We start from the raw sequence: 27,958 nt of genomic DNA, 5'->3' as shown, positions 1-27,958 counted from the left end.
AGTGGCAGTACAGGGGAAGAAATAACATTCTATTTCTTTTAATTAGATTTCTCTATTTCCACAGCCAGCCTTTTTTCAATAACATGACTTTACCTGTAACGTCATGAACATAAAAAAATAAACTAGATATATTATACTGTTAACAAAAATAAACCAATCACATGATCGGGGATTTGAACGCATTGCCAAATGAGTGGGCCCCGAACAAGGTGTATTCACCAGCATTTTGCGCACCTTGGAGATTGCTCTTTTCTCGTTGGCGTTTATCAGCGTCAACTTGAGTGCAAAACAGTGACGAATTATCAAATAACCGTGTTGGCTTATTTTTTCCATGACGAACATTTGAATAGGATTTTACGCCACGTTCAGCTGTTTGAGACCATGGTGACACCGAAGATAACGTCGCAGTATCGTGATTAAAACTAGGAACTTTCCAAGCAACGTTTTTACACGGTGGAGGGGATGCTGGCAGTGGAGGTGAAGACGAACCACTTGAACTAATACTGGATAATGAGCTACAGCTTGCTGACAAGTTCGAACATTTTATATTGAGCGAACCAGTCACCGTTCTACTACCAACATAAGGTGATCTTAGCGCAGCACCTTCTGTAGAAGCAGTGCGGTTACGTTCGAATCTGGGTATCCTTTGGTGACTATTATAACATTGTTTCGGGTACTTATTCTCATCCCAAGGTGAAAGTCCATGTCTTTGCCTTCTATCTACAAATTCGCTCGAGCAATACTGCATAAAAAAAGTATTAAAGATATCAGTGGATACGAAAAATATGCATACTTTTACGTTACACGTCAGACGTGACTACGATATATATAACAATAAACCGGTCAATTCTTTTAAATCACGGTCTTAGACGCGTGTAACACGGTCGAACCCGATTACAGGTTGTCTTACCCGAAAAATAAAATAAACCAGTTCGAAATTTTATAGAGGCAAGGATTGACACAAACCAAAGAGAGGGTGGTGGTTGTCTGCTATATACAGGTTAAACTGTGCACAGTGATTACTAAACACAAACCTTCTCGAGATTAGAGACAGCTGAATTCAGGCTAGATTTACTGTGTCGGTAAAAGTTCTCTTTTTGCTTAGACTTCTTTTCTCTTAGTATACGGTAGCGTTCGTCAAGTTCCTAAAAAATGCTGGTGCATTAACTGCAGAAGTATTTAAACATAAATAACATTTTAAAAACTATGCACAGAATGCTGGAAAGATAAATACCATATAAAATATGGGAAGAAAATATGGCATAGGCAATATTGAAGAAATGTTTTCTTATTACCTGTTGCTTTCTATGTTCCTCTTCGCGTTTTTTTAACTTCTCTTCCCGCTTCTTTAACTTCTTTTGTTTTTTTTCTTCACTCCGTCGTTCCTAAAAATGGGTAGGCATCTGTAACCATTGCCCTGGCTGTACCGCTAAAAATATTGCCCGAGGTCGTTGCAGTGACTGAGAGCGACATTTTCGTTAAAGCACGGGATAATCGGTTATTATTGTATTTGTTAACCGTCTAAGTTGGTTAAAGAAAAAAATCTGTTTTTATACTGTAATAATTAACACGCGAGGTAAAAATTCAACAGTCCTGTCTAATAAACAGAAACATTCTATGCAGAATTCGAAAGGCCCTATAGACTAAAGCAATATAGACAAAACATTGCGATGTTGAACATTTAAGGCAAACCAGTCCAACATTTCATGCAACATTTTTTCGTATCTTGGATGAAATGTTGGATAAAAAATGCATGTTGGATGAAGCAAAATTTTAGGTTTGTGGGACTGCTTTTAAAAACATTCGAACAACAAAGAGTTCATTCATTCCTAAAAAACAAAATGGCGGACGGAAGGAATTCTGCAGTGCTGCTCATGTTGCTGAACGAGCTCGTCGATTCAGACGATGATAAACCAACCCGCGGAAAAACAAGAGAGTGGATAAAAAGGATGTACAAAAAAAATTTGGCGAAGTTTAGTTTATTCGTTGCCTGTAATGTGTAGAGGTTAAAACGCTGATCAAAATAATGTATAGGATCAAATGTTTTCGACAAACGCCTAAGGAGATATAAGGGATCAAAAATTTTGCTGAAGTCAGCAATGGCCCGTCAAAACCCATTTTTTTTAGAAATTTGTATACCTGTTGCCTTAATCGTATAGATCTTGAAACGCTGATAAAGAAAATTGTATAGGATCATGTACTTTTGACAAACGGTTTGGGAAAAGTACCAAGTTGGTCCTAGGTGGTCCCTAGTTACACACGCGGTGAAAAATCATTGACGTCACCACCTCGTTTCCAAGTTATTTGGCCTCAAAGTTTTTAGTGCCTTGTAATGGCTTCACTTATGTTAATATACTTTCTTTGACGCTAATATTATTTAACGCTAAAGTTTCGTAAATTACAGAAAAACTTTATGGGCGATGTTTTACAGACTTTATCGAAAAGAATAGTAAAGAATATAATCCACTTTGCAAAAGTCACAGACAGACAGAACTGGCGTATTATTAATATAGACTAGTCGATGAAGGCCGTGGAAAAATCCACTAAGGCGGGATAAAATTGAAAAATAAGCGTCATATGAATTTTGATGACGTCAGTAACCCATCTGCAAAAAAATTAGAACCTTGTTTCTACGTTGCCTCTATTGTGTAGAGCTTAAACCGCTGATCAAGAAAATCTATGTAATCACGTGCTTTTGATGAATGGTTAATGAGATATAAGGGTTTAAAAATTTTGCTGACGTCAGCAAAGTCCCTAATAAAAATACAAAAAATATTTCTTTTGAAATTTGTATACTCGTTGCCTTCATCTTATAGATCTAGAAACGCTGATCAAGAAAATGTGTAGGGTCGTGTACTTTAGACAAACGGTTGCAGAGATATTAGGATTTGAAGGTTTTTTGATGACGTCATCAACCCATGACGTCATCCACGGATTCGGGGACCCAGGTTTGGGAAACTTACCCAAATTGGTCCTAGGTAGTCCCTAGTTTTAGGTGCATTGCATGGCTTTATTAATCTATATAATAATACGCTTGTGTGAGTAACCATGTGAGTCCACGACACGCAAAGTACAGGTCACTTTCTTACGATGTGTCGTTACGCTAAAATTTACCAAGTTAAAAAACGCAAATCAGGGGGCTACTATATAATCATTTAATTCTTCCTTCTTATTACCTTAAAAAATAAAACTCTATTTTACTAAAAACTTCATTTTATTGAAACTAATTTTTTCTTATTTTTAAAAGTTTTTTTGTTTTGTTTTTATTTTAAAAGCCCCACGGAGTCGTTAAAATATAATAGTATAATTTTACCCCCGGATTAATGTGCGCGCCGTATCTAACGGAAACAAGTTGTTTTGAAAAAAGAAAAGCGGAGCGACGAAGGTTGTCTGTTTTTTAAAGTAATCCTGGAAAAAGTTAATTCAAACAATGTTAACTCATCATGAGGTTAGATTAAAGCTAATATTTGTTTTTCTATATTTTCCATTTTAGTGTTCTGGGACCGAGGTTGCTTCCTTTTATAGAAATTCTATCGGATTCGAATATGAATGTAATTCGAATCATGTAAAAAACAAACTGTTGTGTTGTTGTCAAACGAAGTTGATGTTGTAGTTAGAAATATTTCTAACGTACGATGATTTAACATCACAAAGAGAACTGATTGGAAATGTTTCAGGCATGCATGTTCAATTCGTTCTCTTCGGGATGAAATGAAGTTTAGTATTTGAAGTAAAAAACTGATTGCAGTTTTATTAGGAGAACGCTAGCAAGCTACCTACTGAGAGGTAAAAGAAACAGGTGCGTTGTTTAAATTATTTAGTAGAGAATATGTCTAAGCTTAATTGTTTGTTTGAATAAAAAAATTTGTATGACGCACAAATTTAATTAGAAAATTAACTTTTATTGCGTATATATCTCACAAACTTAACCTTTTTCTGTCCAAAGCAATGGGCCGTTACATGTAGCAGAATTTGCCATTAGATATAACAACTTATAGCAAGCTTTATTTTATTAATATAGCCCTGCTAAAAATATATTATGAACAATAAGAATAGTATTTGTCATGAAAGTTAAGAACATTAAGGCTGAAACAGAATAACACAATTCTTATAAAATACACGGTGTATATCCTAGATAAAAATTTTATAAACCATAAAAAGTAATTGGCGTGGGTTACGTCATTATAATAAACCTTAATGTAAACAAAGTTAAATCAATGTCATCTGTTACGTTACCGTTTAACTTATTATTCGATTCTTAAATTCGAAAACACTGCATTGTTATCATGCACGGCACGTTTGCGCATTGGGAGGGTTGATGTATGCTATAGACTAAATAGCTAATTTGGTATGATGCATTACAAACTGTACATTGTGAAAATTTTGCAATAACCTTTTTTGTGTGAAAGATTTTTTCTAATGTCTGGTATACTATCATCCCTGGTGTACTTCTAGCATAGCAAAGCAACTATATAGTTTTAGCAGATTTAGATTTTTACAAAACCGTTGTTATTTTGTTAGAGCTTTTGCATTTTTATTTGTTGTTGGACCTGCTTATATTTTTAAGCGTTCTGTTTCAGCGGGTATAAATATAACGCAGATTGTGAGCAACCTTATTTCCACGGTTTCTTTCTCTTATATTAATAGCACATGCTTATTATTTTTTTTACGTTTTGTTTTAGCGGTTATAGATATAGAATAATGCAGATTGTGACTTTTAAAAATTCAAATTCGTATGTTCTATGTTTTTATTTGTCGCCCCTCAAAAGGACTCAATGAGAGATTCAGTGGATTCTTCCACGGGAATTTGGCTAGTTTAATACAAGATTGACGTTAAAGTAGTACTATTGACGTCGCGCCGTAACGTCAGAAGATTTAACATATTAGACATGCATTTTTCGGCAACATCAAAGGAAAATGAAGACATCCACTTTGCCTGTCACAGAGATACGGAACTGGCGTATTATTATATAGATAAACTGCCATCAAGACAAGATAACTTTTTTTTGCAGATTCATATTTAGAAATTTTGCAAAATCTTATTTTGTAAAAGAGACAATATTTGATATCATTAAACGATATAAATAATGGGTTAAGTTAAAGCTGGTTTATTATATACGTGCAAGGTAAAAATTCCAAAAATGCCATTTGTACTTGGCCACGATATGTAAAATATGCTGGTGGAGCACAATCAATCACTGGCCTAAAATAAAAATAGGGCATTTATTGGCCTTAAAACAATTAATTTGTTCAGAAACCTTACTTGTTTGTTCATATTTGGTCAAGAATTAGAAGTTTTGTTACGAAACCCTTATCGGCCTCATTTAAATTGCTCAAATTCTGAAACCTAGAAAGTATAGCTAATACAAAATCATTCTTTATATCTATCCTTAAGTATATAGGTGAATAGGAATAAAATTTGCGATATGACGAATTTATAAAAGCTTTCTTCATTTAAAAGGCAGTGCCAAAAAAAGCACAATACAGGTTACATTAAAGTGCCTCACTTAATGTACATTCCATGGGCCTGGTTAATATATTAAATAAGCTCATCATATTTACCTACTTATATACATGAGTTCCAATGTTTACATTTTTTAAAGATTCTTGTGCATGGCCAAAAAAAATCAGAAAATCTACAGGCAAAAAAATGCAGATCTTAGGTGAAGAAAGCCAAATTATGGTTAAAAACCTAAACTATATGCAAGTTATACATATATTTTAATTTCATTTTCAAAATATGTCTCTACCTGAAAAAAAAAGGTTTGGAATGGACTGGCATACGGCTTACGGTCTGCATTTTTGCCTGCCGATTTGCGTAAAAGGTTTAGGAATTATAAACAACACACGTCACGATTAAATCAGCTGCAAAATCTTTAGCCAACAAAATGTTTTTTAGAAATGTGACAGATAATTAAGCTAATTTGCCCACATAAGATTTAAGGAGAACATAGCCAGCTTGTCAACAAAATATTTATAAAATAAACTCAAACATTGACTAACAACATTAAGTTTTATACCCAAGTAGGGTAATGACTTTGACAACATCGATATATGTAGCTACTAGTTAAATGTTCACGTAATTTAGACGGTATACGCTCTAGCTAGCTAACTACCAGTAGTTCTGCAGGAAAAGACAAACACATATATATATGTTTGTCATGTGACCAGCCTGTTCCAGGGCCTTCCCGCCGCTATATACTTATCAACAGGGCAAAATGCCCTGGGAACGAGGTTGGGGGGCTTCACTACTAAGCTATTGCTTCCACTTCCAGTGTTATCCTTATAACAGCTTTCCCAGCTAGCGTCTGATTCACTGTCAGGCTTTATAGACTTTTCACTGGCAGAAACTTCAAAACTAAGAAAAGGGAAGTAAAAAAAACAAGTGTTTACTTTTCTTCAGTATATACCTGTTACAAACTCATCTTCAGTACCTGTTATAAATGTTGAAAAACAAAACAACAACCGCTTCGTATATATAAAAACCTGGGCCACGGCAGAGTCAGCGAAATTATCATCCGTCACGAGCCCTCTCGCGAAGGCATTTATTTACAATCAGGACACAAGATGGCGACTGACACGAAGCTTTTTCTTCAGCTAATATTTTACTTTAATGACATTTTTTTCGTAATTAGTACAATATTTTGAGCTGATTTTCGATTACTTTTTTTAAAGTGGGAGGTAAGCTTTTAAGAAGCTCCCAGACAGATTAATGACACTAGATCTGGTTACTTTAACAGTATTGTTGTATGAAATGTTTTTCATCGGTTAATGTATTGTAGGAGTTAGATATAAAATCATTTCCAGGGCTTTTTAAAATTTATTTCTTCGCGCTTGTTTACATTTAATGCTACCATTTTTTCTTGATATAATGAAATAGTTGTTCGTTAAAACTATTTTTAAAAAAAGGCATCACTCAAAATTTAAAATCAATGTTAATCAGGGATGCACTAGTGATATTAACGGGTCGAGTTATCCGTTTTTAAGGTGGTCGCTTAGAAGTGGATAAGCTTAAAGTGAAAAAATAGAGAAGATTTACTACAGTCATCCAGGTATTGAGCGAGCCATATGGAAATAAAAACATTTTTGTTTCGTTCTTAAAAACATTGTGGTGTAATTTCATAAATAAGTGTAAATACATACCATCTCGACCACTTTTAGATGTTCATGCTGTTGCATGTATTGCTGCTCATGCTGCGTCGTATGATTGTGCTGCTGTTGATGCGCATGCTATAAGAAACACAATAATTTCTTATTTGAAAGAGGAAGCAACCAAAAGAAAACACAAGTGTGCTTCGATGCGTCTAATTCGTCAACGTTGTATTCTACGCCTAAATTGCACTAAAATTGGTCTTTTTTAAAGAAGCAAAAACGTTTTAGTTTCTTGACAATGTTCAAAGTTTTACTACAATTTACTTACACACATTTTTATATTGGCAATAAAGCCATTCTGGATATTAACCATAAGATGTCAGGCCTTGCCATGAGCAAATAACCTCCCGAGCAATTAATTGCTCGCGTCAGAGTGTCTACGCGAGCAATTTTGCTCGCCATATTTCTCGATAAAAAAACTTTACGGGTGTGATTAAAACGTCCGCCACATTTCCAGTTTGGTCGGACATGTCCGTAGCTCGTTTCGAACTTTCGTCGGTTAAAACGTCCGATAGATTTCCGTCTTGGTCGGACACTTTTAGATCTCAGAATTATTGAATAGACCTGGTCCTTAAATCCACAAGCAAGCCTGTTCATAGCCAACCTGACCATCCTAGCTAATTCACCGACTCCTGACTACGTAGACATAAATCTCTTTTGCCCGGCCCCTTTGACGTTGGTAACCAGGTCTTACATAAGAAATCCAGCCATGCGGTTTTTAACTAATGCGGAGGTGCACGCCGACGGATTAAATACTCTTTCGGACATGACACATTAAATACTCTTCCGGACATGTAGAAAAGGAAGTTAAGATTTAGAGAGTCGCTATACCAGTAGACGCTCGATCATCGTGTTCGGGGTTCACGATTAAAAACGTCCCCCACTTTTCTACTGCCAAATGAATGCGCAACAAAGATTAACCTTAATGTCCGTATCTCACGCGTTTTATAAATTGGCGAATGAACTGTTTTGCACGATGGGTGGAAAATAATCACACGATGTGCATGGAAAGTTTTTTTTTATAATTCAAGGCTGCCATACAGACAACACTTATCGTTTAAATAATGCGGCACGACAAGGTAGTGAACAATGTACGCACCAGAAGGTAATTGTTACGCGGTTAACGCAAAAGTAATGGTAAACATCTTAAAATTGGAGAGGTATTGTGTTGTTCTGGCAAGTGCTAGCCTGATAGGAAGTCTCTTATCCACATACTATAATAACTCAATAACTGCAGATATTGAGATAAATATATGTATTGTATTTTTTGACATTTTCTCTAAGTCACATTGTCTTTTGGTACTACTGTGCAGAAAAAAATATGGAGCCATGTGATGTTAAACATCAAACTTTTATTTGGCAAAACTTACAGGGCACATTTTTGACTTCTTTTTTGTCTTTTATAAACTTTTGAAGCGCAAGCATGTGACACAACTATTGCAAGTTACAAAATTTTACTTTAATATCAATTTTCCGAATATTTAATTTTTTGGCAAACTTTTAGAATTGTACAATTTTTTTGTATATTTTGACAGCATATGATTGATTGCAATTCTGCAGGATCTACCACTGATATCCAATGGAAAAGCTATAATAATGAAAGTGCATGAGAAATTAAGGGTTGTATCATATCAAAGATTGTTGTTGTCAAGGGGCTGGTGCTGGAAGGATTTTTGGCGTGTAGACAATTTCTTAGCAAGAATATTTGGAATTTACTTTGGCAGATGAAAGAAAAAAAATTTAAATTGTCCGGAATTTAATTTTATCAAGAACTATTAATTTAACTTGATGGATGGTGAAAAACTAATGCAACCTTGTTTGTTTCTCTGCAAATCAGGCAACAACATTTGTTTTTAAAAACTCAATACTAAAATCAATATAAAAACACGTGAAATTTTACTGTTTTTAAACATCTGTGGATAATAAAATACAAAATTAATTTCCTTCCTAATGTGTACTGCATATATATATATATATATATATATATATATATATATATTGAATTTAATATTTTGAATATTTTTGAATTTAATATATTGAATTTAATTTATGCTGAACCTAATGATGCAAAAACGAGAAGTCTGCGACCACGCGTTCGAAAAAAGAATATATATTTTTTTGTCATTGGGAAAGTTTCTTTCCTTAAAGTATATTAGGAGAAAAGATTGGGACTTTCAGGCGTAATAGCCTTTTCACTTTTCTCATTTTAATCTGTTGCTCAAGAGAGAAACTTTTACTTTTAAAGACATCAATGTGTGGAAAATGTGTGGCATACTCACAGTTTGTTTATGTTTTTTATTATTATTATTGTTGTGACTGGTTCTCTTCTTTTCTAACTCTTTTGTAACTAATGCCTAGAAGGTAAAAATAAGCATCTTTATATGTTTGCTTACGATTCATTAACAGACATGCATTAGTTCCGATTGCATTCATATTTCGTAAAATTTAAAATAACAAAGAGATTTTGTTTATATATACAGACAAAAGAGTAATTTTCATATCACAACACAAAACATAAATTCATGCATCTGCTTGACAGGTGTTGAGGTATACATTAAGACAAGAAATTTTACTAGCAAGAAATTTTTCGCTGTTCACGGTCGGATCCAAAAAACTGAGAAATTAAAATGCACCCATTTTTTAAGACCAATAAAAAATAGATGGAAGGCCTGGCCTGTTTTAGAATTTTTGAAATAATCAGTATGGGAGTCAATTAAATTTATCAAGGAGATTTTGCTTCCAAACATCAATTAAACCGATATTAGCCCATTCTTGGAAAAAAAAGGTGACAAGCAGCAACTCCTAGGATATGGCCCTTGCGTATCTGATGATGACAGTGATGACGAAGATGACGAGGTTTACACAGCGAAACTTCACAGACGTATTTGCTGAATTCACAGAATAATTGTTATAATAATAAAATAGAAAGTTTCTTACAAAAAATAGATGCATTTAATTCTTTGTTTTTATGTCTGTGTTAACTATGCAAAGTAAAAAAAAAATTGAATCTCAAAATTAAAATGTCGCAAAATTCCTGTTGTACTGAAACCACGAAATTAAAATGCCACGAATTTTCGTCAATATGCCTCAACTGCAAAATTAAAATGCCGCGAAATGTAAATCTGACTAAAAAATGCGAAATTGAATTTTCTCGCGAAAATTTTCTGCCGCGAAAATTTCTTGCCTTAAAGTACATTGGATATATTTTTTAAAAAAATAATATGTTCTTACCTTGGTGTTCAGATCATGCCCTCCTTTTTTATTTAAATGAGCTGCTGTTAAGCTGATCACTATTGCAGACAGGATCATGCACTCCATTGACTAAAAATACAGTAGCAATAAAGGTAAATTAGTTTAAAATAGTGAAAAACAGAATGTAAAAATGAATTGAAATTTGATCGTCGCAAATCTTTTATCAACACTAAAGGGACAGTTACATCTTCGGGGAAACATAAGAGTGTAATGTTATTTTGACATTCCAGTGAAGTCATGGTGTGTGTATGAAATCAAATGAACGGTGAATACGAACATAAATAATTAATGACTAACTGACATGGTGCATATTGTATACAACTGATCTTTATGAATAGTATCCTTTGCTTTATATGTATACTAGTCGATAAGGCCCGTGGAGAAATCCACTTACGCAGATGGACAATGGACAAATCCGCTCTGTAATGTGTAGAGGTTGAAATGGTGATCAAAATAATGTATCATAATGGATCACATGTTTTCGAGGAACGCCCAAGGAGATATAAGGGTTTAAAAATTTTGCTGACGTCAGCAATGGCCCCGTCAAAACAGAAATGTTTGTTGTTGGAAATTTGTATACCTGTTGCCTTTATCGTATAGATCTTGAAATGCTGATCAAGAAAATATATAGGATTATGTACTTTTGACAAACAGTTGCAGAGATATTAAGGTTTGAAGGTTTTTTGATGACATCATCAACCCGTCCATTCCGAATCGGATCACCACCTCGTTTCCAAGTTATTTGGCCTCAAAGTTTTAGGTTCACCGTAATGGTTTCATTAATTTAATATAGGATATTGATGTTAAGGTAGTGTTATTGCTGCGCACCGTAAGATCAGAAAATTTAACATTAAGATATGATTTTTTTTCGGCAACATCAAAGGAAAATTAACACATCCACTTTAGCTGTCACAGACAGACGGACACACTCTCCGTATTATTATAAGAGACTAGTCGATAAGGCCCGTAGAAACATCCACTTAGTCAGAGAAAAAAGAGAAAGGAACATTTAAATTTTGATGACGTAAGCAGTGTCCTGCTCCTATACATAAAAATTATTCTTAGAATTTTTTTTAATCCGTAGCATCTATTGTAAAGAGATTTAAACTCTGATCAAAGTAATGTATATAAACATGTATATTTAAGGAACAGAAAAGGAGATACATAAGTTTTAAATTTTGCTGATGTCGGCAAAGTCCCCCAAAGTAACAAAATTTTTTTTTAAGAAATTTATATACCCCGTTGTATTCATCATATAGATCTTAACACGCTGATCAAGAAAATGTAAAAAGATTGCGTACTTTTGACATACGGTTGCAGAGATATTAGTAATTAAGGTTTTTTGATGACGTCACCAACCCGGTCATTCCGAAACGGATTCGGGGAACCAGGTTTTGGAAACTTACCCAAATTGGTCTCAGCTGGTCCTTGGTTACCCACGCGGTGAAAAATAACTGACGTCACCACCTCGTTTCCAAGTTATTTGGCCTCAAAGTTTTAGGTGCACTGTAATGGCTTCATTAATTTAATATGGGGTATTGACGTTAAAGTAGTGTTATTGTCGTCGCGCCGTAACGTCAAAAAATTTCACACATTAGACATTCATTTTTCGGCGAAATCAAATCTAAATGAACACATCCACTTTGCCTGTTACAGACACACACAGGCACACTTAGCGTATTTTTATATAGATACGATTCTTTTGTTATTATTTTTATGCTGAAGTTTTTTAACGCTGAAGTTTTTTCATGAGAGTTTTATACTTAGAGAAGGCGTGAGTTTTTATGTGTTGAATACAACGAATTTTGAAAGGATTCGTGAGACATGTAATCACTTTCTACTTGTCCTTTCAACGAAAAAGATGCGAAAATACATAGAAAATTATGCTTATCGTAACATCCTCTGTTGTAGACAAAGTAATTGAATTATTATTTAATTTTAGCGCACGCAATATTATTTAAACTTATTGTTTAATTCTAACGAAATAAAGTTTAGTTTCTTCTAAAAGACGCAGTGATAAAAGCGCAATAAACTTCGTAAACTTCTTTGAAATGATACGAACTACATACAAACTTTATTTTAAACGATACGAACTTTATAATTTTGATGGTACGAAAAAGTTTGTATTAAAAATAAAATAATACGAAAGATTTAACAAATCGATACATACATTTTGATACAAATTATACGAATTACGTACAAACATTTTGAGACAACCCTAAGTTGATACTGTTCTGCCCAGATTGCGAAAACGGCCTGTTTACAACCGGGACAGCCGGATTATGTACACATGATCCGATTATGTTTTTTTTGCACTGGTTATGTAGTGGTGACCGGATTATGAACGCTGATATAATGGCTGGCCAGGCAGGCTGTGATTGGCATTTTCTTCGAACTTTTGTGAATTAAACATTCTCTGGAAGATAGAACACCCCTAAAAACTAGAGATGGCGGAAGAAAAAAGTCTCGACGTAATTCTTAGTTTAAAACTAATCTTGTAGTAAATACATTTCAGCATAATATACTTTGAAGTAACAAAATTTCACGGAACCTAAATTATTCTTTTTGCGGGAATTAAGTTTGGTGAAAAGTTATTAAACTTGCGAATCCCAAAATTTAGTATTTGCCGCGAAATTTCGTTTCATTTGAGAGCAACAACAACTTTGCCACCAGGGCTATTCGCTTGTCAGAAGTGATGACGAATAATATAAAAGCAGTCGGCCCCGATTATATTTGTTCTATAAGTCTGGAATAATATTTGACTGTCATACATAAGCCGGCCTTCCCCGATTATGTGCGTTCTATAATAAGTGAGAAATAATATTATACTGTTGTATATAAACTGGCCTGCCCTGATTATATGTCCCTTTTATAAGTGCCAAATAATATTTTTTGAGTAATAAGCCGGCCTGTCCTGATTATGTATTTTCTGCCCTGTTCTTAACCGGTGCAAGCTGCCGTACTTAATCAGGCCAATGTTCATTATCCGGGCAGAACAATACTAAGGCCCATTATAAGCTGTACTATGCTAAATTGAACTAGGTTCGCCTAGGCGCGAGACATTGTTTTAAAAGAATTAAGTAAAGCAAAGTCGATCTAAACTGAACCTCGTCAAAATTTCTTATATGGTAGCTGTATTTTTTTGCTAAATAAGCAGTTACACTGCGCCTTGGAAAAGGCTTAGTATTTGGTTTTATACAGTCGAACCTAGCTGTACCAAGGTGTGTCGCATAGCTATGTCACATCCCTTACAACAGCTTGAATATTAAATTTTAAAAGCACTATCAATAATATTATTACCTAAGTCAAAGTTATTTTTACAGATGTTGTTTGAAAAGTAAGGTACACTAAAAACTGGAGTTATGAAATGTATGCCAGTAACATCACGAATTCTCATAAACAGCTTGGCATTTCACATTTGTTTAAAATAAGCCAGCTACAAACATGGACATTTATTTGAAAAATTTTTTTCTTTCATTAGTCTTTCTCGAAGTGGACAAACAGTTTCGCTTAACCAGTGGTCTGTAGCTGTGAAAGTTTTACTTTGACAGGGGTGTAGGCCGGGTAACCAATGTCAAAAATACGCTAGCTGCACCTTGTATAATGCTCGCAATAAAGGAACGCAAGGTTATAAAATAATGTTGGACTTATAATATAGAGCTTAAAAGCTGGTTAACGAGTCTTTTTTTTTTAAAAAAGCTCTTTTTATTCTCACGATATTCGCATTTAAAGAATTACATATTTAATTATAAAGATAAGTTTTATGATGAGTTATAGCAGTCACATCGAAGTTTGGAGACACTGAACTTGTCATCGTGGGCGGCGTCTTTAATTGTCATGTTGGGAAGTCATCTGAAGGTTATAGAGGTGTGCATGGAGGCTATGGATTTGGGAGCAGAAATAAGGAAGGGGAGAGATTGCTAAGTTTGGAATGGCAACGGACATGGTGGTTTGCAACACATCATTCAGTAAGAGACAGAGTAGGCAGATAACATACGAGTCAGGTGGTTGTAAGACACAGATAGATCAATTCCTGGTTAGAAAGTCAGACAAGAAAGTGGTGAAGGACGTGAAAGTTATATTGGGGGAAGAGTGTGTTTCCCAGCATAGGTTGCTGATTTGTGATATTATCTTGAAGAGTGTTAAAGAAGCCAAGGGAAAGTACAGGCCCCGTCGAAAAGTCTGGAAGCTGAAGGAAGAGATTGTAGCAAGACAATTTAGTGCAAAAGTTCAGCAGTTAGACAAAATGGTCTATGTGATAGTGACAATGTTGAAAGTACTTGGACTACTTTGAAGAATTGTCTTCTAGAAGCTTCTGATGATACCTGTGGGTGGACGAAAGGACCAGCTAGACATACACAGACCTGGTGGTGGAATAATGAGGTTGACCAGTGAATAAAGGAAAAGAGGAAACTTTGGAAAGAGTGGAAGTCAGGTGGTAGTAAAAATATTTACTTAGAAGCTAAGCGTCGTGCTCGTACAGCAGTGTATAAGGCAAAATCAGAAGCAGAGAGAAACAGATTTGCAGATGTGTTAAGAAGGGAAGACCAGCGCAATGAGGTATTCAATATAGCAAAGCAAATGAAGAAGACTAATCAAGATTTTGTAGGTGAGAAGTGTATACGTAGTGATGAAGGTGTTTTGGCTAGCACAGAGGAGGAGAAAAGGGTTGGAAGAGTTATTATGAGTGGTTGCTTAACAATGAGTTTGATTGGGATGAGGACAATTTGTTTGATGACGGTGTTGTAGAAGGGCCACCTATGCAGATCAAGACAGAATGGGTAGTGGAGGCTATTAGGAAATTGAAGATTGGCAAGGCTGCAGGAGTATAATGTATTGTTGCAGAGATGTAATGTATTGTTGCAGAGATGGTAAAAGCATCTGGATATATTGGAGTTGAGCTTATTACAAGTCTTGGTTTGCAATAACATTTTCTGGATAAGCTTGTATAGGACCTATATGTTTACTCACAAGATTTGATTGCAAACCAACATGCAGATCCCAAGATATGGGGTCGTCAGCAAAAAAATTAGGAGGCCCGGGACGAGCAAATAAGTGTCATTTTAGCAAAAAAATTTATGTTAATCAATTCACCTTTTTAATATTACACTAATAAAGTTTGAATGCACATCCCTTAACAGGTCTTAAATTATTGATGACAGAAAATGTCAAAACTTGCTATTACTTTATTATGATATCATAGTTTATGCAGCATAATTAAATTTAAAATTTTAGAAATATCTTGAAAACAAGAAGAGCTTTTTAAAAAATTTAACCAAGTGAAGGTCTTAAATGACGAGGTCTGAAGAAAATAAAAAAGATGAGATAAACAAGCATCTAACTACAATACCAGTGGCATGCATTATTGAAGATGATTATGCTGTCTTTTGATGTCAAACATGTCATTTAAACTGGTATTCCGTGAAGCTGTGCATAACGTCGATAGTTTGGCATTGGTTTTAACGGATGGTGCCTTTAAATAGACTATACACTATAGAGGGGACTTTCTGTATGACGAAGTACTTGATTTTGCATTGAATGCTCTGGTGAGTATTATATTATTCACAACCTGTAAATTACCTGTATATATTACCTGTAAATATTTATAAATTATTTACATTTTGTTAAAAAAGGCTAAAATAGGAACTTAAGCATAATCGTTTATAATATATCATTTTTTGCCTTAATTTTAAAAAAACTAAAAATTTAAAAGTCCCAGCCAAAGTTATCAACCGTAAGGCAATAGAAATACTCATTTCTGTAGGTAAAAAATAAAAAAAACAGACAACATTAGTCAGATAACATTCAAAAAAGTGTACATCAGAACTGGGAAGTTACTGACAAAAAGATTACATATAACCGCATTTGTTGAAATCCTTAACAGCATCGTTTCCCTTCTGTATCCGCATCCAGAGAGTATATTAGTGATGTACACAGAGTTTCGGTGGTATACAACAAAATTCTCATCTGCCTTAGATGGGGCTACCTTCTGACTATTTTGTTTATATCAAACCTGACTTTGAGCATGCAAAGAAGTATAATTTCAAGTTGACAATTTAATAGCAAAATCGTAATAGAATTACTGGACTTAAAAATATGTTAAAAAGAAAGTTACTGCAAGTTACTCTCCTCACAACGATGCAGACAAAAACAGCAATATTATCAGTTTGATGAAGTTTTTAGCGCCATTTTCGTATGAATGATTCACCAGTTAGCTATATTTCAGTTATGTTTTTTTCAATAAGGCAATGAGAAAAGCCGAAAAGTATGGAATACATTCGCTCAGTTTTGTTTATATATTGTTAGAATTTTTTAGTAGTACCATATTCTGGAAACTTTGTGTTTTTGAAAGAAACGAAAGCTCTATAGATAGATATGCGATGTTGTAATTTCCGTTTTGTTAGATTACTTTTGAAATAATATTCTCCAACGTTGATAATATTTGCTTTGTTCGTTACGAAGTCTATGGTCAGATTTAAAAAAAAAACGATTTTGGAGAGCTGAAGATACTAAAGAGAACTACAGGGAAATGGAGGAATGGAAAAAACAACAAAAAATGAAATATTTTAATGGAAAACATACATCAGAGAAATAGGCCTAGAAGAAGCAAGTAATGCCATAGGAAGATTCAAGGTGATGGACATCTGGAATAATATGAGAAAAAAACACACAGTGTGCATGTGGAATGAAAGAAACATCGAAACACATCATTGAATATTCAAAAGTAAATACAGCGGGAATAATTAAAACAATACAGTGGCTAAAGGAAACAGAAAATATGGACAAAATAAGAATGACAAATGAATGCACATTGCAAAAAAATGAATATAGTGTTGATGGAGGAAGAATAGAAAAAAAACTACATAGCAGTAATAGTGTTTTTAATTGTTAATAGGAGCTTGTTGGAAACAACAAAGAGGGCGATAAAAAGATTCAAAGAAGCATGCAGCAAGCTCGATTTTTTTGTACATTTTTGACCAGAAAGCTGTGGTCTACAGTTTTTTGCCATGGGTAGTTTTACGTCCTTCATATAGTTTACACTGTAAAAAAATTTTATATTTGTGAGTTTCGTTTCTTGAGATATTTAAAGTCAAAGTAGTTCCACAATCGCCGCAATGACAGTGTCGATTAGTACAGATCACGATAGTTGTTTTGTTTAATTTGTTAAATTTGAAAACAAAACTTCAAAATGATTATGCACAATTAAGTGTATTGAAAGTGATTTGGTGGAAGTGATACTGTGATAGCAAAACAACACAAAAACAGTCTCAAATTCTCTGTTTACCCTCTTTCGCATGTTGCTAAAATTCTTGAAAATTATTTTTTTCTACAGTGATGTTGTTCTACTGGAATTTAGCTTGTCTTCCTCACCACCTAAACCTTGTGATAAATTTTAATCACTGCAGGAAAGACCAAGAAGTGAGTAAATCTTAACAAGTCTTGTTGAGCTATGTACTCCATGTGAAATTACAAATGAATAAAATATGTGCGAACCAAGTTGGCTTTTGTTTGATAATAGCAGCGACCATTAATAAAATTATCATTTTTGGGGGACAAAATTTGGACATAAAAAAATTAAAAAAATTAATAATTTTTATGTTATGTTGTTTTCATGATATGTAAAGATGTTTTTTATTACAAAAAAAACATATATCTAAGTTTTTTCGGTAGTTCTCCTTTAAGAGTCCATTTAACTAGTAGAAACCTACATTTTAAATCCAGTCTATGTAGTACGACATGGTCCAGTTCTGTTGCACTTTGGAATTTTTGCTCCTCAGTCATATATTCCATACAATTAAAAAATGGGAAAATCCTAAGCAAACATCAATTTTTATGTTGACTTGCAACTATGAAGATTCAGTGCAAGTCCCAGTTTCTTACAATTTTTGAGTAGGTTTGTTAAGCTTTTTAACAGTCATTGTATTTTACTACTCTGATATTCAGCAGTGTTGTAGTCCTTGACAGTTACAGAGTTAGAGCTAGAAGGAAGCAGAGCACAACACAACACAGCAGTGAATATAGGTAGCTCATTCTAGCTAAGTATTATAAATACAGCAGTATTATAAATACAGCGCCTCATTTTAACATTCCCTATTAATCCATTGCTTTATAAAATCCTATGTGCTCTTGATGTAAATTGATTGGTGTAAATTGCACACTTTGTAACAAAAAGCAGCTGTTATTAGCAGTGTTCGGCGTTTTAGCAAAGTATTGAAGGCCAAAAACACATTGACAATTTTTTTGGGCAAACTGAGTTGACAATATGAAAATTCGGTTAATAAGAGATGCAAATGTTATACAGTTTCCCCTGAACTTACTGGGCATTACTGGCTTTTGGCACACCAAGGGTGTTGATAAGCCACATCACCCCTGTAAAAATATAGATGTTTCTTTTGTTTGGTATTTTTAGAAAGTATTCAACTGTTTGCCTAATAAAAAACCTTTGGGGAAACCTTTGAGCAGATTCAGAAGTGCGGCAGTTTTTGAGAGAAAACCGCAAATTTTAGTCAAAAAGTCCCTCAATTTACCTCCGCGTACCAAGATTAAGTGGCTGAGAAGCCTGATTTCATACTTGGGCGTTTATTATAAGTCACCTCTCAAAAAACTTTCTAATTTTTTCTCTACAAGAAACAAATAACAAAGTTGTCCTTTGTTGAAATAGAACCTTATTTTAATTAGTTATGCTATGAATTGATGGTAGTTTAAGTTATGCTGTAAATTCAAACTACACCCCTCATACAAATATTTTTTTTTATTAAACCATTTCTGCATTAGCTCCTAGTTCTGACAGTATATCCTGGGCGTTTACTTAAGGCGTGAGTATACAAAAAAATGGGTTTTTTAAAAAAAATTTTTTTTTCAGTGATAAGATAACAAAAGATCTGGGCTTTTAAATGGTGCAAAAATATTTTTAAAAAAATGTATTTAAGATAGATTATTATCCCAAAAACGTTTTTTTTCATAAATTACTTTTTTGTTATGCGATAAAGATTAAATATTTGTTCACACGTAATCATCTTGGGTATCAATTTTTACTACTCAATTATGTTCAAGTTATAAATGATAGCCGACTCAAAGAGGAAAATGATTTTCGTATGTATAGTTAAAAGATTCTTTTGAAGTTTTTCTCCTATTTCCCATAAGGATATTTTATTTTTCTTTTTTGTCTTCCTAAGTTGAATTACCGTGAAAAACATGGCAAAACCAGTTTACAAGTTAACAACGAATAAAAATGTTCTATCGTCATAAAGCTTTTATATCATCAAAAAAAGAAGAAAATCCAAAACAAAAATATTTGACTTGCCAGCTAAAAGAAGATTAAGGCAAAAGGTTTCTACTGCTGATCGCCAAGCTAGCACTATTCGAAAAAAAATTGTAGACGCTGTGTCATCCAGCGATGAGAGCGATGACGAATACACAAACTTTCCGCCGTGCAACTGGATCGTTGATTTAAATCTATTGACAGATTGTTTAAAAAGATCCTCCGTTTGCAAAATCTGTCACTGCCAAGTAACCATAACGGAGCACAAAAACTTTCGAGCTAGACTGGGAACGAAGTTTATTTTGCAATGTAACAATGAAACATGCGACATGGCGGAAGATTGTTTCACCACTCAAAAGATGGGAAAAATATTCGAAGTTAATCGAAAAAGTGTTCTTGCTTGTCGCCTAGCTAATAAAGGACGAAGAGGTCTCTCCAAGATATGTAGTGTTCCAGGACTTTCATCTCCGGTAGGAAAAACTCGCTATGTAGAACATGTAAAATTATAATAATGAAAATAACGAATTTGTTTCCTCTTTTTTTCCTCGAAGAAATAGAGTCTTCAGGCTGCTAACAAAGAGTGTGCCATCATAACTAGAAAAGTTAACAAAATAATTTTAATAAAAAGTAAATAAGAAAATTATGATATATTTATAGCTACTTATTATAGCTACTTACACACAGTCACTCATCTCCGTTAACATACTTCTTTTTTTCCTTACAAGTTCAGGTTTTTCGTGATTTTTGTTTCTAGAGTTTGTTTTTGTTTTACCCATACTCAACTGTGTATCATTGCGAATATGAACGAACACGTGCAGCATAAACAGAAGATGTGAAAAAAACCTGTTAGCAAATAGTCGTTACCATAGTGATCAATTATAATGCAGAAGTATAAGATTTCTGTAAGAAACTTAAAAGCTCTCTCAAATTTTTAAGAGAGTATCACTAACGTTTTAAATCTCTTTTACAAAACTAAAAAGGATGTGGGTTGGAGAGCACGCTTAGCGGGGAGATGAATGTTTGATCTAAAAAAGCTTATTTATTTATTTATAACGAATATTTATACAGGATTTTTCCATTCAAAAATTAGTAAAATATACAAAATATATATAATTACAAACTTTCTGTTCTTCCATGGGTCCTGTTTCCCAGCCCCCCAAAAATAGTAATAAAATTTAAAATAATAACTAAAAATGTGTTAGTAAATTAATATTTACAAATTAAAAAAACTCTTCATATAATTTTACAAAATCTTCTATGGATGTCGAAGCACGTATTTTCAGAGGAAGCTCGTTGAAAGTTTTTGCACCATTAAAAAAGAAACTTTTTCTACTTGATTCCAGCTTAACCTTAGGAAGTCGTAGTAAATGATTTTTATTTCTTGTGTTGTTTGTCATTTTTTCGAAATAATTTACAAAGTTTTCACACACGTCTCCATGAACACACTTGAAAACTTGAAGGCAAAGACGTTTCCTTAACAGATCTTTAATTGATGCTGGTTTATTTGCTCGCTTTTCTAAATTTTCCAACTTTAGCTGAAACGTCTTGGTAGAATAACATGTTATGATTGAACAATACGTGAAAACTGGTATCAAACTGGTCTTGTAAATTGTTGATGCAGTCTCGATGGTTAACTGAGGTCTGATTCTCTGAAGCAAGTATAATCTCCCTCTTACTTTCTTGTATGTCGACTCGATGTGCTCACATAGTGAAAGAGTTTGGTCCAATTTTACACCAAGATACTTGTAGGAGTTGGTGAAAGAGAGTGATTGATGCCGATAATCTATATCCAAGGTCTTATTTTTGATACGTTGAGTAGTGCCAAACACCATGCATTCCGTTTTCCCATTTTCATTTTATAAAAAGATCGTTCATTTCGAGCCAGTCTGCAACACGATTGAAGTCATCAGTCAACAATTTTTCGATGCTATCTTTTGTTATACCAGAAACATAAATGACAGTGTCATCAACGTATGTCAGTATTTTACAGTTTGAAAGGACGCTGCCAATGTCATTGAAAGTAATTAAGGATAAAAGGGGACCTAAAATCGAGCCCTGCGGTACACCACAGGTTACTGACTCAGGTTCAGATGTTTCATTATTTAATTTCACAGTTTGCTTCCGACCAAAGAGGTAGTCAATGAAAAGTTCCTTTTCAATTCCTGTAACACCATTACTTTTCAGGCTTTCAATGATTTGTGCGTGACTTAGCGAATCGAAGGCTTTGCTAAGATCTATGAAGATTGCACCAGTTAACTCTTCATTGTCTATATTCCTTCTTATTGTGTCAAGAAATAGTGTGGCAGCAAGTTCCGTGTTCTTTTTCTTTCTAAAGCCAAATTGAGTTTCAGATAACAGTTTATTCTGTTCTAGAAATTTACATAACTGGTTGTGAATACATTTTTCCAGAATTTTCGAACAAACAGGCAAGACGGTAATTGGACGATAATTGTCCATGTCATCTTTACGTCCTGATTTGTGAATGGGCGTCACTTGTCCCAGCTTGAAATCTGACGGTATTATACCAGATCTTAGTGAGGCATTGATGACATGGCAAAAAGGTTTGGTAAGTGTTTTGCGCTGTCTTTCAACATGCCTGGTGGAAGATCGTCAGAGCCACAAGCCTTACTACGTTATTAATAACTAGAACATTATATGACTACGAGGGACTAATTTACGACATAACACAACATATTCCTAGCTAACGATTTAACAGTTCAACTTTGAAATTTCATGATCAACCACAATATCATCTCCTACATCGAACTTTTTATATAAACTTCTCGAACCTCTTAAACATATTAAACCAGATCTCAACAGAGCCAAACAAAGTTTTGTGCGTATATGTGTGACTGCAGTTGAAATGGGTATGTTCTTCTTATCCGCTATCATTTCCGAAAGCCGACTGTAAAAAGTGCATTCGCGACCCATGCTTCCGTGAATTGAAAATATAAGCGGCGTGAAACTGCCATTATCAACACTCAAAATTCTACGATTGTAATTTCTTTTCTTCTCGTTTTCGTTCGAAATGAAAGATTGCTGTAAAGTTTGGTTGTTGTACCTCGAGGCAGTGGGGTCAAAAACCCTTACGTTAAAAAATGCCTGTTGGCCGTTTATCCAAAAATCACGAGCACGAATGTCCGGTCTACAATCATCACCGGTTTTTACACTCTTTAAATCGAAACGTTCTCCAGTCAGTACGTCATGACAAACATCCTTGAGTAACTTTGATGTGAGGTCACGAATGTCGTTGTGACGTCTCGTAACAAAGCCACACATCTTACACTTCATGCTGTGTTCAACGTCAAATCGAGCTCCACAAACGCAACTGCTGGGTAAGTTGGGAATGCTCCAATTGTAGCGTAGACGCATAGCATCCCAAAACTCTTGCTTGTTGTGATAAAAACCTTGCTCAGTTATTGGCAATACATTGAGCCAATTGAAGACTCCTTTTTGTTGGTTGAAGTCGTTTACCTTAACTTGCTTCACCGTCATGTTATTTCTGCATAGGGCCAGATTCTCTTACTGGATATCCAATTTTAAGGTTCTAACTCGTGCTTTAGCTGTTTTTGTTTTTCTAACATCGTAGATACCGTCAATGTCTTGCTTTTTGATAGAGTCGACAAGACATTTTGTGATCATTCTCGAATTGTTAAATTGTACTTGTGCGTCGTCAGGAAAATTAGTGAGATTCAATCCACCAAGTCGTGTGGGAAGTGATAGCAAAAGCCTTTCGTTTTCGGAGCATAGATGACCACCAGTTATCGCAGGTATGAATTCGTTTCTGACGACTGTCTCTATCGGTTGAAGTAATTTTTTATGTCAGGAACGGTCCGGAGAAGAAATGTCAATTTAGCTTTAAAACCGGTTACAAACGCACAAAAAGATGATTGAGGTTCTAGTTCAGCAATCTTTGATAGAAGTTTTAGCTGCTCAACTAAACTTGCAACTTTGCTATTAACATATTCAATCTTGTAAGACTGACTACCAATGACTGCACCGAGATGACGTTGACCAGTCAATGTTACCAAAATATTGGAATCTGCAAAGATTTGCTCAGCACTAAGTAGATACTCTTGTTTCACAATTAGATGGGATTTAGTCGCTTTCGGGAAGTAGCCGTATTTCGGACCGATGTCAACGATTTTCGACCAAAATTCTTTAATTTCGTAAAGTTTTCCAGCAACAGTAAAATCATCAGCGTATGCAACCTCTTTAAGGGTGTGGTCATTCGAACGTGTATTGTTGAAAAGTGCTTTCAACATTGGTATGATTCCAATAGCATACGAAGCCATCGACGTCGGATCGCCCTGTGTGGTGCCTTCCCTCGAAAGAATCTCCTTTCCGCCTATCACAAATTAACGTGCAGGTACAGCATAACAGTTGTTGATGAACGTAGCAATCATTGGGCATAACTTCGAAATGTTATGCAGCATTACCTTTCTATTAATTGAGTTAAAGGCATTCTCAGCATCGATTAGAAGAACAGCCTCAGTATCATCGTTGTCGAAATTGTCACGCATCGCATGGACGGCTGCTTCAACACCAGCATTTTGACCAGCACAAACTTGTAACGAACCTGCTGCTTTAATTACATCATTTTTAGATATGTTCATCACAATCTTCCCAACTATTCTACGAAGCACCTCACCAACACCAATTGGTCGTAAACCAGGATTTTTGTTTAACGGTATTAAGCGGCAAGCAACAAAAGCTTCAAGCGGAGATCTATCAGATTCTGGAATAGCTTCAATACACAGCTTCTTCGTTAACTCGGCTATGGCTTTACGTAGATCAGTATTGATTGTACCAAAGTGGACGAGCAAAGTATACGTCTCCATCCGTCAGCATCCAAACCTGACGGACCAGAACCACCTTTGGTATACGTGGCAGCTTTCAATACCATGTCTTCATCAATGATATCAAAAAAATGTCATGTATTCGCTGTGACGGTTGATCTATTAACGTATCTTCGCTAAGATTCCCCTGATCTGGATGTTTTTGTTCCAATAATAATAATGTCTCGTCGTTAAGTGGAACGATACCTTGCGTCATGTTGTCAGTTAATAATCGCAAAGCGCTGTTGATATTTCCCTTCTGCATGAACAATTGAAACTTTTTCGAAATAGATGAAATATCACTTTTCGGATTTGGTGGTTGAAGTCTTTCTTGAATAGCGACAGCTTCATCAAACAGTTCTAACAATTCGCCATTCTCCCATAGTGTCAAGCGCCGTTCTAAAGCTTTTGTATTGTCTTTTGATTTCGACTTCTTGCTGGGTTTTTGTAACAACAGTGAAGGCATTACATGAAGTGCTTTTAACGAAATAGGTTTCATCGGCGAATCGTCGATCCAAAGATTTATAAGACGTGTCATTTCTCGAATAAACGATTTTCCAGCCGCACCAAAGGTAGTAAAAACAAATTCTTTTTCCAATAAACTATTCTTTCATATGTATAGTCTAAATCATGTGTAAATTTGGATCCTGGAATGCTCTTCCAACAAAAATTATCATTTACTACAGTTGTTGGAATAATTCGTTCGGCAGCTGGTTGGCTTGAAGATGTTCTAAGATGACATGTTCTAAGATGAATATTCAAACCTTTATATGTGGTAAAAGTTCTCGTATTACAGTAGTTGCATCTGAATGATGTAGAAGATGTCGCCAATTGAATTGGTTGCGCGGAACTGCCATTTGCGTTTGAATTTCGATTCGATTCGTTATTCACTAGCGGTCGATTTAAAGTGGCCATAACAAGTACCAGTAATTTTGCGGCAAAGTTAATCTGCTTAATACGTTTAGTCAAGAACAAAAACTTCACATTTACTGCTTTGTTTCACATTTCCAATTAACCGTTAGCGGAAAAACGTCCGCCATGTTCGAAGTCATTTGAGTTTCTTGAGATGCATGAAAACTTCATTAACTGTGACCTCAGTGAACTTAAATGTAGTACTTGTTTTCAAATTACTTCGGTTTTGCCCAGATGAAATTTTTCAGTGGCATTACTTTGGCTTTCAGTTTCGAAACGGTGGTAGAGAAGTAAGAACAAAAACGTGATGCGATAGATTTTGCATTTGAGTTTCTTATGCCGTCAATAATAAAAGATTTAACTGTTGAGATTTTTTCTTTTAAGGGAAACATTCTTTTCAATGTTTTCCCAAATCGTTTAGGATCTTTTGCTGTTTCCTGCAGGAGTGCCCTACTATGTTCGTTTCTAGCCTTTCTAACAAGGTTATTTACTTTGTTTCTTTGACTCTTGAATTTTTCAAAGTCAGTGGAAGTTCTTGATTTACGAAACTTTCTGTTCAACGTGTCTCGGTAATTCATTTCCGATTTTATATTACGTGTCAACCATGGTGATTTTTTACCTTTGACTTTTTTGGTAATATTTGGGGCATGCTTGTTGAAATTCCGACTTACAATATCTCTCAATGTATCCCAGGCGTTATTAGGATTTCGTTCAGCATAAACTGAATCCCAGTTTTCATTACTCAAATCGCTAGATAATTCACCAGAATTGTAATTTGAATAATCGCTACATTTTATTGTTTCATACTCTTGTTTAATGTTATTAAGTTTTCTTTGCACCCAATGGCATAATGATCACTCAGCGCGGTTGAAACGATTTTAATTTCCATTAGATTCTCGGGTTTTGTTGTCAAAATAACATCAATAAGCGACTCAGTGGTGCCCGTAATTCTTGTTGGTCCCTTGATGGTTTGTATAAGGCCATTAATGATAGTAAATCTTTCAACGGTTTATTGTTATTTTTTATAAGATAATTACAGTTAATGTCTCTCAGTATTATGAGTTCTTTGTTTCCGTTATTTATTTTTGTTAAAGTTTTTTGAAAATTATTGTTAAAGTTTTTACTGAGGTGTTTTGAGGTATTCGGTGGTCGATAAAGTATACCACAAAAAAAGAATTGTGTAATCGGAAAATATTTCTAACCAAATGCATTCGACATCATAAGTTTCCAAATCAAGTCTTCTAACATAATTTAAGCTGTTGCTAATGTAAGCGCCAACTCCTCCTCCCGGCGAAACACGGTCTCTCCGTTCAAATGTATATCCAGAAATATTAATAAACGACGTAGGTAAAGAATCATTTAACAAAGTTTCTGTTACTCCAAAAATCTTGATGTTATGATTTTTAATAAAGTAAGTTAATAATTCCAATTTACTTGACAAACCTCGAATATTCTGGTGCACAATTGTAAAATCCTGTTCTTTCCATGGACCTGGACATTTTTCAATATCCCCAGCCATTAACAATAATAAAATTAATAAAAACACGCACATACGTCCGCCATCATTCTCTCCTCTTTTTTATTTCTTGAGAATGAGCAGAACTCGAGTTATGATGAGTTTTCTGACATTAGAGGTTAAAAACTGTGGAAAAAAATTTAATACTAAATAACTCCAAAAGTCAAAAACATGAAAAAATTAAAAAAACGTTTTTAGATCAATGTCTTGTGATCACAAAAAAGCAAACAGCAAACTTGAGAAATTAGTAGTTTTGTAAAAGAGATCGCATTTGTATATAGGAGAGGTCTTTTTTTTCCGTGTCTATTAAACCTTCAAATTTTATTTTTTCTTAATAATTTTTTTACCATTATATAGGTAATCATATAGGCCTTCTAAAAATATATACATTAATATATCAAAATAAAGTTTTGGTGAATTATTAGCATTTTAAAATATCACACCTTTTTTGTATACTCATGCCTTAAGCATATAGGCGTGTGATTACGGTTTCACCCTTGGTGATTATATTTAGAACTGAGAATTTGTTCCATAGTAGACAAAAACAGATTCATAAAAAATATTTTCCCACTTTCGCAACTTTTTTGGATGTTCAAGGAGCTTCCAGGAATAGTGACCAGCCCGTAACAACAGTGTACAGGTTAAAATTCAGTTAAAGTCTTCTCTTGCCTAATTTAACAAACTTAGTAAAATAAAGAAGTATTATGGAATACCTGCTGTTGCAAAACTTGGGCAATTAATGGAACAACTACACATCCAACAACTGAACCAAACACACAAAACACTGAGTACTGACCAAAAAAACTCTCATTCATAGTCATTTCAATAAATTTTCATCTAAACAGAAGTGAAATGTTATGCATGAGCTGTTCTGCAAGAGGTAAAGCATACAAACTAAGCACTCACATGTTTTTACACTATTGGGTAGAGATTTAATATTCCAGAAATATATCCAGTGCAGATTGGACATAAGGATAGTATTTTTATTTTTTTAACACTTTTTTTACAACAACACTGCTCATGTTG

At 34.4% G+C, this 27,958-nt stretch overlaps 1 protein-coding gene across 1 annotated transcript; it reads right to left on the bottom strand.

Annotated features, from left to right (window-relative positions):
• Positions 1-27: 27 nt before the first annotated feature.
• On the bottom strand, positions 28-27,956 carry LOC130622434 (uncharacterized). The gene is made up of 7 exons (XM_057437899.1): positions 27,646-27,956; positions 10,384-10,473; positions 9,432-9,506; positions 7,144-7,230; positions 1,296-1,385; positions 1,035-1,145; positions 28-742 (listed from the first exon to the last, which is right to left on the bottom strand). The coding sequence occupies exons 1-7, from the start codon at positions 27,751-27,753 to the stop codon at positions 158-160; spliced, it is 1,146 nt and encodes a 381-aa protein (XP_057293882.1). The 5' UTR covers positions 27,754-27,956; the 3' UTR covers positions 28-157.
• Positions 27,957-27,958: the final 2 nt, after the last annotated feature.

Source organism: Hydractinia symbiolongicarpus, chromosome 12 (genome assembly GCF_029227915.1).
Source record: "Hydractinia symbiolongicarpus strain clone_291-10 chromosome 12, HSymV2.1, whole genome shotgun sequence".
Lineage (NCBI taxonomy): Eukaryota > Metazoa > Cnidaria > Hydrozoa > Anthoathecata > Hydractiniidae > Hydractinia > Hydractinia symbiolongicarpus.
This window is presented reverse-complemented; position numbering and strand designations above follow the sequence as displayed.